Source organism: Grampus griseus (assembly GCF_964374135.1).
Source record: "Grampus griseus genome assembly, chromosome: 1".
NCBI classification, from domain to species: domain Eukaryota; kingdom Metazoa; phylum Chordata; class Mammalia; order Artiodactyla; family Delphinidae; genus Grampus; species Grampus griseus.
The window spans coordinates 148,331,889-148,343,865 of record NC_139017.1 but is presented as its reverse complement, the minus strand read 5'-3'; the positions used below and the strand labels follow the sequence as shown (position 1 = coordinate 148,343,865).

At 50.6% G+C, this 11,977-nt stretch overlaps 1 protein-coding gene across 1 annotated transcript; it reads right to left on the bottom strand.

The window, feature by feature from the left end:
- Positions 1-4,595: 4,595 nt before the first annotated feature.
- LOC309831907 (L-amino-acid oxidase-like) lies at positions 4,596-11,114 on the bottom strand (the record flags this gene model as incomplete). The annotated part of the gene is given in 8 exon segments (XM_082669272.1): positions 4,596-5,421; positions 6,223-6,356; positions 6,585-6,653; positions 7,182-7,383; positions 8,460-8,572; positions 9,029-9,243; positions 10,881-10,935; positions 10,938-11,114. Coding segments are annotated over 8 exon segments (1,791 nt in total).
- Positions 11,115-11,977: the final 863 nt, after the last annotated feature.

Genomic DNA, 11,977 nt, shown 5'->3' with positions numbered 1-11,977 from the left:
GGAACTCAGCTTTAGTCTCAAAGTCTTACTCCAGTGCTGCCATACATTGAGGAATCAGCATTTCCATTGCACTGGATGAGACTGGGAAGCTTCAGTTCCAGCTACCTGCCAGGTGCACAACAGGGTAGAGCACAGTGGCTGACTCTCACTCCTCTAGCCCCATGCTCATGGGGCTCCAAGACCAGACCATTCTGAAAGAAAACAATTTCCCAGTCTTCCCAGGAACATGGTTGAAAGTGCTTCCTGAAGTTTAAGTTGTATTTCCTTGGAGTATCAACAGAAAGTTTATTTCCTTCTTTTCTAGCCTTGGAGAGACAGGCAGGGGTCATGTCCCTGGTGTTGAATGGAAGCTTCAGACAACCAGAAACTCAAGGAAGAAGCAGCATTCTGATTCTTTTGGTTTAAGTGGTTTAAAAAATAATACTATGTCTGGCTCTGGCTTGGACTAACTTACTTCTTACTACAGGGAATCTGGGAGATATTTTGACGTAATTTACATGTTAGACTAAAAATTTAAATTTGTGAATACATGCAGGGCATCAGATAGAGAATCCTGTTTATGTAACTTAGAGCAAAAGAAGCTTTCTAGTTCTCAATTCCGTCATTTGTAAAATGGAGGTGATGATTGTGTCTATTTCATAGAGGTTGGCTTTTTGGGGGGTGGGGTGGGGATTCAGTTAGAAAATGAATGTATGGTTCTAGCACAATACTTGAAGTAAGACTCAATAATGATGGCTATTATTATTACCATCTAGTCTGGGTGCTTACACTTGCATGCTGGGTTGATCTCCCTCTCAGAGCCTCAATTCCTTGTCTGTCAAGCAGGAAGACTAACAATCAATGATGAATATAAAATGCTTGGAAAAGGAAGACAAAGAGGGACTGAGTTTCTGTTCCTGGCAGGGTCCCCTTCCTCTTCCTTCTTCACCCCTCCTTCCTCACCCTTTTTCCTGGGGCCTGTTAGTGGGTTCTTAGCATCCAAAGGGGCCCAACTCCAAGTTCTAGCCTTGCTTCTTAATCTGGAGCTCTGGCACCTGGCCCTTGATGTACTCACTGGGTTCTAAGAAGATCCCTGGGGGCAGGAAGAGAAGATGTCATGCCCAGGGATTCCAAGGGAGACTTTGCTCAAGATTCTCCATGCTCTTAGAGTAAGCTTCAGCTTGGGATTCCCAGAGGTCTACCTCTAAGTGGCTTGTGTGTGTGGTACAATTTGGGGTGGAATGGGGCATGCTTTTACCTCTTGAGAGTTACTGGAGTCATTCTCAACTGTCGCTTTTGTTAAGGCATATGTTACATATGGCTGTTCTGTGCACTCACCCTTCTATGAGTGCTCCCAGATTTTGATGCAGAAAGATAAAAGAGGCTGCTCACTGAAATTTGTAGTAGCTATCTGTAGAGAGGCTGCTGGTTTTATGAGCCATAACTCTACTCTTTTCTGTCCCCCCTCAAGAAAGCATGTAGAAAGGAAATGAGGGAGTGTAGCATTATAGGGATAATGTGTTACCCAGACAGGTGGTCAGCACCACCCATGCATATTTCAGCCCTTACAGAGCTCCTGCCACCTCACCTGCTTCAGTGTTTTCTTGGTCTGAATTTTGTCCCATCTCTTTCAGGCCAGTCATTTCTCTCTCCAACTAGACTAGCAGCATCATACTGTGGAAAGAGCTAGACTTCTGAATCAGGCAGCCCTGGCTGTGAATTCTCTCCCAACACCTGGCTGTCAAAGCTTCAGCAAGTCACTTGATCCCACTGAGCTTTGGTGTCCTCATCTTTAACCTGCGAATAATTCCTCTCTCTGAGCAGTGGGGGGCAAAGACTTCCTCCATGCTTTATGTGCGTATAATCTTTAGGTGCCCTTTGTACAGGATATCTAATCCCTTCAGCCATGAAGGAGGAGTGGGGTGTTATCCTGATTGTTCAGCTGAGGAACTGAGACTCAGAGAGGTTCAGTGGCTCATGTGGCAGAGGTGGTCTGTGTCCTGTCCTTCTCTTTGGGACTTACATTGACTTTGCCTTATGGTTGCCAGCATCAATACCTTCTTCCTGTGCCTGGGGAATCCACCACAGTAAAGTCTGATGGAAGGCAACAGTTCACCTCCCACTTCAAAATCTAGAGTATTGTTCATGACTTGCTTGCTTTTCCTGATGCTGCAGCCAAGGAGTGGGCACTGACCTAGGCTCAGCCAGTTGGATGCTCCCATCTGGGATTTTGAATATAGGGGAAATGAAAAAGCAGTGGGCAGTTGAGAGCTAGTTCTGGAAGAGTAGGAGTGTGCCCAGTGGTGGTGGTCCCAATGGCCACACCAGCACGCAATGGCCATCTGTCAGGCTGCTCCTATGGCTGGAGCTTGGCTGTGGCTCAGGTCACAGGTCTCCTTTGACATCTGCCCACTTCCCTTCCTGTCAATTTTAGGAGCTTCTTGGTATTCCTCCTCTCCTCTTTGACTTAAATCACTCAGATTTGGTTTCTGGGTTTTGTAATTAAGAACCTTGTGTGGCAGCTCTCCAACAAAAAGGTATCTCTGAACCGTTTCATCTTCTGCCTAATACTCCCATCCAAATGCTTGAGTCATTTACCTCCAAACCACAGGTTGAGTCTGACTTCCACCCTCCATTCCCCCTCACCCTACTTCATCCTTTCTGCACAGCTGACTCCATGGCCCTGGGGCCTCATTTATATATCCAACGGTCAGAGGTCAGCAAAGAGCTCTTTGCTTCCCTGTTCTTCCCTGTGTTCCTCCCTGATTTGTTTCTTCAGGGTCCTCCTCTTAGCCAAGGGGGTTCATGATGAGCTCTTCCTACGGGACCTTGCTCTCCCCCAGTCCCGCCTCTGCTCCTTTTTCTGCCTGGACTCCACTTGGCCAGGATTCCTCCTCTCTTCTGAGAGCCTCAAGAAGGCATGGCCTTTGCCATGACACTAATGGGGTTACCAAATATAACAGTCTAGGAGACAATTTGGAAAGTGACTTCTCCCTTGATGAAGCCGGGTTCTAGGGGTTTCACCATGTGTACAGTTTCCTAGGACTGCTGTAACAAATTACTATAAAATTCGATGGCTTAAAAGAGCAGAAATTTATTTTCTCACAGTTACCAGAGGCTAGAAGTTCAAAAATCAAAGTGTCAGCAGATTTGACTCCTTCTGGGGGCTCTGAGGGAGAGTCTGTTCCATGCCTCCTCCTGGCGCACCCTAATCCAATATGATCTCATCTTAACTTGATTACATCTGCGAAGACTCTATTTCCAAATAAGGTCACCTTCACAGGTTTTGGATGGATATGAACTTTTGGGGACATCATTCAACTCAATACAGAAGCTAATTTAGGAAAACAGTGTCAAGAGGTAGAAAGAGAGAGAACTCTAATGATGCCTTATCAATTCCTGAACCCAATCAGTCTGAGTGAAGTGCGCTTCACCCTGGACTTTTCAGATATGTGAGCCAAAGCATTTCCTTTTCCCTTAATGGTAGTTTGAGTTTGATTTCCAGCACCTGAAATGGAAAAAGTCCTGACTAACATAGGGGTGCAAAGAAAACCAAAATTAAGTAGGCTGGGCTTTTAACAATAAACCAAATGCAGTAAGAAAATGTTTTCTCTTTTTATCCCTTCCTCCTATAAATATGCCAGTCTCAGGATATAACACTACATGTTTCATCATGCTGGTCTCCAGAGTCTTCCTGGTGGAATGTTCTACAGCGAGAGGGTTTACTGCTTTATTTACTTCTTCCTTTTGTCTACTTGGATAAATAACATATAACAGCACAAGAAGACCCACAGTTCAAATGTTTGGGACTCTAGGTAAGAAGGGTTGTGGTTCAAAGGAAAGAGACCCCTGGGGTCTGAGTGTGGCCATTAAGGAAGGATTTGGGGAGAGGGAATAATTTCAGTTGGGCGTGCAAGGACAGGGCAGGTGTTAGTGCGGAACAGAGTGGGTAGGGAGCATGTAGAATGAGCTTGGTGTCCTCCCAGGGGGATGTGTGGACTGGACAGGCAGGGGCAGGGCGGTGAGTTCTGGTTGGTGATGAAGAGATCAGGGTAGAGAGGAAAAGTCCATGGGCCAGGAGATATCTAGGAAGCCAAGTCCTGCTCTTGCAGGCTCAAAAAAGGGCAGAAAAGAACTCCTCTCTCCCATCCGCCTCGACTTCAGCTGGGCCAAGATGTGAGGCCCCTGGCTCAAGCACGCAATGATGGGGTTTGCTGTGCTGTGGGTTCATGTGGCCAATCTGTGGTTTAACATTGCTCTGATTTGGGTTTGTCCGTTCCTTTAGGGGCTTCTCGTTGTAGATGACAGAAATTTGGGTGTTGTTGAAAACTTTCTTTTCTGCTTGTTACTATTATGCAAGCTAAAGGCTGATTCTAGCACAGTCCGTCCTTGTTTTTTTCCTTATCCCTCCAAATACCCTGACTCTGCTGATCCTTCTCAAGGGCTGGCAGGAGTGAGAAGCCAGAAAGGGGGTGAACTTGCCAGCTGGGTTCTCTGGTATTTTCGGGCTCTTTGTGGGCAGGGGGACTAATGGCACGTCTCTCCAGGGTCTCTGCCTCCAACTCCCACCTTGCAGCCTGATTCGTTCCAGATCCCCTCCGGGATTTCTCTTCGGGTTAGAAATGATTCTGAGTGTTGGTGAAGGTCTTCTGTCTCCCCGTGGCCTCTTTGTCCACGGCAGCCTGGATGTTCCTGGCTGCTCGGAGGCCAGACTTGATGGCAGTGTCTATCCAGGCGTGGGGCAGGCAGGTGTGCTCGCCAGCAAAGTGGATGCGGCCCTCCGGCTGGAAAAGCTGCTGCGAATAGTCCACAAATTGGTAGGGTGTGAACTCAGTGAAGGCGCCCATGATGAGGGGGTCCAGAGACCAGTGCTTGATCACAGAAGAGGGGCACATGCGCCGCAGCTCCTCCTTGGGGATCTGGTGCACAGCCGCCAGGTCCTCCAGGACGATATCCACCACCTGGTCGTTCTTCATGGGTATGAAGAAGAGGGAGTCGTCGTCCACGGTGTAGGAGGCCAGCAGGACCCCCTTGCCGCTGGGGAGGCTATGGCTGGGGTAGTAGATGTAACGCGAGGGCCGGTCGGTGATGGAAACTCCACCCCGGATGCCATCCCGCTCCCAGAAGGACTCGTTGCAGGCCAGAACTACCTTGCTGGCACTGGTATAATGCACGGAGCGGAGCGCATCCATCTTGTCCCGGGAGAGCGGGGGCTCAAAGGTGATGAGTCTCGTGGCCTTGGCCGAGGTGGAGATGATGACAAAGTCCGCGGTGAGGGTGGGCAGCGTCGAGTTGGATTCACCCACCCGGTAGGAAATCCGGACCTCAGGCCCATCCCTCACTACCGTCTCTACCTTGGAGCCCAGAAGGATGGTGCCAGGCTTCAAGCTGGCGTTGAGAGCTTTGGGGAGCTGGTCAAAGCCTCCAGTGATCTCGGAAAAGCTGTAGGGGTGAAGAGAGGGGAGAGGGTGAGTGTAGGAGATGCAAGGTCGGTTTGCTGAGTTGCCAGCAGCGATCCCAGTGTGAAAAAGGAGGAAACTAGCCTCCTGCAGCCTGCGCTGGTTACTTCATATACCTCACCTTAACTAGTCTTTGTGAGGGAGGGATTATTGTTAACGTTTATAGCTTGGAAGAGGAACACCAGAAAAAAGGGACTTTGCCACGATGACGTGCGCAGTCTAGCTCCAAAGTCCACCACGCGGGCCTCCCTGGTGGCGCAGTGCTTGGGAGTCCGCCTGCCGATGCAGGGAACGCGGGTTCGTGCCCCGGTCCGGGAGGATCCCACATGCCGCGGAACGGCTGGGCCCGTGAGCCATGGTCGCTGAGCCTGTGCGTCCGGAGCCTGTGCTCCGCAGTGGGAGAGGCCACAACAGTGAGAGGCCCGTGTACCGCAAAAAAAAACAAAACAAAACAAAAAAAAAAACAAAGTCCACCACGCAATTTTGCATCCCAGGAGGAGTCCCACAGACCTGCCTCAGGATTCTGGCTCCAGCCCTTGCCCAAGTGGTGTGAACTTAAGTAAGTTACATAACTTCTCTGAGCCCCAGCACCCTCCCTGGTAACATGGCTCTGAATTATAGTGCCTACCTTCCAGGTGATCATAGCATTAAATGTGATAACCCTTGGAAAGTGCTTAGCACAGCACCGGGCACACAGTAACTACTCAACAATCAAGGTTCCCTTTCTCTGCTCTGAGTATTGGAGGAAGAGGCCGACTCGAGTCCTGGTCCAGATCAGCCTTACTCATTACTTGTGAAGACCATGTCCGTCCGAAGGGCCTCCAGGAGGGACTTATAGTATCCAGCGTCCTCATTCATCACATCCCCGATCATCCTTACTGCGCCTCGGCTCAGCAGCCCTTTCTTCAGCAGGTAAGCCTGTGGGGAGGTGGAAGCACCAGAGAGAGGGCCCAGTATGCAAGAAGGGGCCTCAGCAGGGGTCTGGGGTAGGCAAGGTTGGGTGGGGGAGGGGGACTGGGCTCTAGGGAGGTGAAGCTGTGGGCATTGGGAGGAGGGGGTCCTGGCATGCAGGAGACAACCCCAGGGGTCTAGGCTGAGCACAGACCCCCTTCCGTCCCTATCCTGGGACTTCGTTGCCTCACTCACCTTGGTGGAGTAAGAATCATAAAAGGACATCAGGTGGCTGCAGTTGAATTTTTTCAGACTTATTCTGAGCTGCAGAGGAGAGGAAGGGGGACCAGCTTTGGATTAAAGTCATAGAGCCAGAGGCAGGACTCCTGGGTTCTCTGGATGTTCCTTTGAAGAGGGTGGGGACAAAGAGGGAGCAGTTGGAAGGACGAGGGGGAGGGAGCTTCCAGGATCTCCTAAATTGTCTCTTAACTTCCAAATCTCTCCTTCATTTAAAGACCTTTGGAGACTAAAATTTAAGGTAAAGACATTCACTGCAATCTAGGAGGACTGATTCATTACCAAGGATTGGATTACCCGGTGATTCCTTTTCCTTCCACTGCCTAATCAAGCAATGGGCCATTGGACCATACAGGGACAGAAGAGATGGGGCTGGACACTAGGGTTGGGGTGGCAAAACTCTTAGGGGGTGTTAGAAGGAAGGCAGACCAATCATAAGAGTGCCAGGTAGGAGTCAGGTGACCTGGGTCCACCCGCTAACTTGCTAGGTGACCTTTGGCCAGACTCTGTTTTTTTCCTAACCCTGGGGCAGGGGAGGGGGGAGACAGGAATCACCTTGGCAATGGACTGGTAGAAGAGATTCATGGCATTCTTGCCCTTTTCTCTCGGGTTCATGGAATAGCCTAGGAGCTCTGGGTTGGCCTTCACCTCCTTAGTACGATAGCGTTTTCTGTTGATGAGGTACCAGGTGTTGCCATCGTACTGGAAGAACTTGTTTAGCTTCAGGCCCAGCTTCCTGACATAGGTGTGGACCAACCTGGAACAGATACAGGCATAACATGGCACCCATCCCAATGGCACCTCCTTCCTGCTGACCTCACAATAAAAACCATTTCCAGGAAAACCAGTTTCTTCACGTGCCCAAGGAGCTCAGACTAACTGCTTCCTCATCTCTAACCTTGCCTCCTCTTACTCTAGCATTAGTTCTTTTCCTCCTGTTTTTGCCCTGAGGGAGACAGGGAGTAGGGAGTTCACCCATCCCTGAATGAAGGCCCTTAAGGAAATCTGAACATATAGAACTCAGATACAGAGACAGAGACATTTTGTTTCAGACGGTGTTCTAAGTAAGTTTGAGGTCATATCTAAAGACTCCTACTTTGGGCTGGTACTGTTAAATTTTGGTTTTGTTTTTGATGGTGTTTGGAGGGAAATCTCGGGTTCAGTTTCCACTTAAGGCAAAAAAGAAGCCATATTTTTGGAGGTATGTAGGACACCAGGTGAGGGCTCTTTTTGTCTTGGAAGCCCCAGAACCAGGGGCTGGGTTCTCCTCCAGGAGTGAGCTCTGCTTTAGGGATTGGGCATATGTTCTGGTGCCAAGTGCCTCCTTGATTTTGAGGAGCTTTGCCACTTTCTCCTAGGAGAACCTTGGGTGAGTCACTTAGTATCTCTGAACCCAGTTTCTTGATTTGTAAATAGGAAAAATAAGAGTATTAAATTATAGGGTTGCAAGGATCAAATGAAATAATACACATATAGCACTTAGCACAGGGTGGGGCACACAGTGAGTGTTCACTGAACGGCAGCTGTTATTATTATTTATTATTAATTATTTTATAGCTTAAAGTAGCATAATTGACATGTAAGTAACTGCCCATATTTAAAGAGAACAATTTGATCAGTTAATGGTAACTATTGTCATTATTAGTCTGGGATCTACCACTTTCTGTATGACCCTGGGCTCTGTCAAGTGGGGGACCAGTGTTAGTCCTGACTCGCAGGCCTGAATCCCATGAGACAGTGAATCTGAAAGGGCTCTGACACGATGGCAGCAGGGCTGCCCTCCTCCTAATTCTTCCTCCTTGCCTTTTGCTCCATCCCTTTCCTGAGACTTACCTGTGGGACTTTGGGATTCGCATGGGCCCCAGTTCACAGTACCAGCCCTCTTCCTCATTCCTGAATGTGAACACTCGACCCCCGACATGGTCGCTGGCTTCCAGGATGGTTACCTGGTGTTCAGAGAGGCTGCTGTCATTCCCAGGGTCATGCTCTCACTTCTCCCACCCACTACTCCCACCCCCACTGGCCACAGGCTCTACTCTGGAATTCCCGGCAGTAGGTCCCTGAATGTGCAGGATAACCAAACTGGGCAGAGGGGGGTTCCTCCCAGAGGGTCCTGAGGAACGTAAGCGAGGCAGAAGAGCTCCAGGGTTACAGGGGTCAGAATGCCTCTTGGTCCCTTCTGGTTAGCATAGCCTTTCTCTACTTTTATTTCCAAAAGAACACAAGTTACAGTTAAGTCTCAGGAGAACCCAGATTTTTGAGGAACAATACCTAAGGCCTGAGAGACCTGGTGGGTTATGCATAGTTGTCAAAGTGTTGGCTGTAACCCCACTCCTTTTCTTTTTCCACACAACGATGCAAACTGGAGGTGAATGATTGAGGCCCCTCCAAGGCCTGCTCACCTGGTGGCCCGAGTCCTGCAGGGCCTTGGCTGCCGTTAGCCCTGACATGCCAGCTCCCACTACCACCACACGCTTGGGCAGCGGGGAGGTGTGGAGGCCCTCCTGGGCTGTGACCAGGAGAGACTCATATTCGGGGTCCTGGAAGCACTTGACCAAGTCCTCATCGTAGCCGAGGCAGCTGGGAGTAGCCAACAAGAGCCCCAAGATCAGGATTCCTGGGGCAGAGAGAGGAATGGGGGCTGCCTTTCTGGGGCTCTGTACCCTGCCCGTGGATGAGTGGGAGTGGTAAGATCAGGCAGTGTCTGTCGAATGTGTGGCTGTAAATGTGTGTTTGTGATTGTGTCTGTGTCTATGTTGTATGAATGTTTGTGTGAACGTGCTGGTGTTAGTTGTGTGATTGTGAACGTGGACTACAAGGTCACACGTGTGCACGTGACTAGAAACTCAAGAGTGTGTGCAGCTTCGTATTGGAGTGTAAATTCGCCTGCTTCTCTTGGTGAGTGTGTGTGTGTGTGAGCTTGTCTATGGCAAAGGTGCTGTGATTGTGAGTGTGTGATTATTGCCCTGCATAACCGTGCGATGTCTGTGATTTTATGTGAAGGGGATGTGTTTGTGGGAGAGTGTAGGTACCTGAGTAAACGTGTGGATGAATCTGTACAGGAAAGCGGGAGGGAGTGTAGAAATGGGTGTGTGTTGGCCTGCGTTTGGAGGAGAGAGGATGATAGTTATGCCTTTGCTTGAGTTTGAGAGAGAATTCGGTTGCTTGTGTCTGATTCTGTGTGTGCATTTGTGCATGGGGTTGGGTGGCGGAGCCTGAGGGTGTCAGTATTCTTCGGGGCTGTGTGCATTTGTGAGAGGATGGATGTGTGTGTGTGTAGCAGTTCTCTTTGGGGAAGGGAAGCGGGGAAGCGGGGAAGCGGTGCCCAGTTTCTCAGTGACTAACAGTGCCCCACGGGAACTTGGCAATCCTGCTCTTCTACAGCCTTACAGTATTTTTCCAAAACGCTCCATGTTTCTAACGTGCAGTCAGGACTGGAAACCATAGTTAATGTATAACATGCAATAAGCCCGGAGTGACTGCTACAGTGAACAGTGCTTATGTACAGAGAAATTCACCTAAGAGTCTGAAACTCTGAGAGAGAGGCTGTGTGGTTTCCTTGGTGTCACCTGCTCTAAAGGGGAACAGCCAGGAGCTGGGACACACTGAACCCCCTTGCATTAGCCCTAGGTTTATTGGCAGGTGAGAACCCCCTTAGTCCAGTCTTTGTACAGGCAGGACAACCGAAGCTCTAAAAAGAAAAGGGAACTTCAGGGACCACCCACGGAGGAGGGGCAGGGACCAAGCTGGTTCCCAGGGCAGGCCTTTCCCAATGCCAGAAGAGCCTTCTGCAGGGGTGACTCCTCAGAAAAGAGGAGAGGGGTAACCATGCCTCAGGCAACAGACAGTCGAGCCTCCCCACAGCCCCCACCAGGCCTACTTCAACCTCCCTAACCCATTTTCCACCCCTGACAAGTTTTCCCATCTCCCTGAGCTACCACCATTCTGTCTCAGTGCCATCACCTTCCCCTTGAGTGGGCCCAACCCCCAGACTCACTCTCCAGACCTGTATCCATCCTCTCAACTCACTTTCAACACCTGGATGTATCCCTAGCCCCTGACCGAGCTCCTGTCCCATCTCAGTTCCCACCTCCCTTCCCCTGGCCTGGCCCTATGCCCAGACTCCCCCTTGGACCCATCTCCACCCCCTGGCTCATCCCCACTCCCCAGTCTAGCTCCCCTCCCTGTTTCACTGTCCAACACCTCCTTCCTCAGGTACTTCCGTCTCAGACCCAGAGGAGGGACCCCACTTACCTCTCATCTTGACCATGGCCCTGCAGCTCGTGCTGAGCCCGGGACAACTCTCCCTCCCTTTATGAGGATTCGGCTCCACCCAGCAGTAGCTGGCCTCCTCCCACTAGGCTGCCTCAGGGCCCTGTTGGCTGGGCCAAGCAGAGAAGCCCTGCCCTCCAGGCCTGGGCTGTCAGGGGAGATGACTGTTCCATCTCTAGCCTCATCTTCTGCACCTCCACCTTCCTCCTGGCCCATCTCCCTTCCTAGAGAAAGCCCCTTCTCCCAGCTCAGAGCCCAGCCAGTGGGGAGGAGGGGTTGTGGGAACCCAGTGGACTGTACCAAACCTGCTGTGACCATCTCCCAGGAAGGGGTGAGAGTTGGGAATGAGCATCTGGACCGGTTTGGAAGTCCAGTGTCTGGACTCCCAGCGCAGGGCAAAGCTCCTGGCTGCTCCCACTAGAGAACGTCCCTGTTCCACTGCTGCCTCACTGTGGAAGCTTCTGCTCCGAGGTGGGGATTCTAGCCATGAATTCCCATGGGAGGGCTGGGCCCTCCCCACCCCTCTCAGGTGCTCCCTCTGCAGGCAGGGCAGAGGTCTCTGGTCCTGCCCATTTGCAGTGGGGAGTGGCCTTTTTTTCTCCTTTCCTCTGGGGCCCTCAGGGCTTCCTTAGGCGCAGGCAGGTTTCTCTGGCCCTGAAATTTCTTCTCCCGAGGAATCAGGCCATCTGGCTGTGGTGCCAATATTAGCCCTTTGTTCTCTCCACAGTGCAGGTGGAGAGAGAAGTGGGCAGGAAACATGCACAGAGCAGCAGCCTGGGGCTGGGGAGGGGGGCAGGAGTGCGAGCAGACATGCAGCAGCTGAGACACAGGACTCAGATCCTGGACACCAGTGGTGGCACAGAGGAAAGGGCAATAGCAATGGAATCGAATAGAACTGAGTTCGAATCCTGCTTTGTCATGTTGTAGCTGTGTGTCTTAGGACATATGGTTTATACTTCTCTGAGCCTGGGTTTCCTTATCTGTAAAATGGGGCAACAATACTTTCTTTACAGGGTATTTCAAGGATTAAATGAGATGATGTGTGAAGAGCTTGGCATAGGTAGGTACCTAAGCTGGTT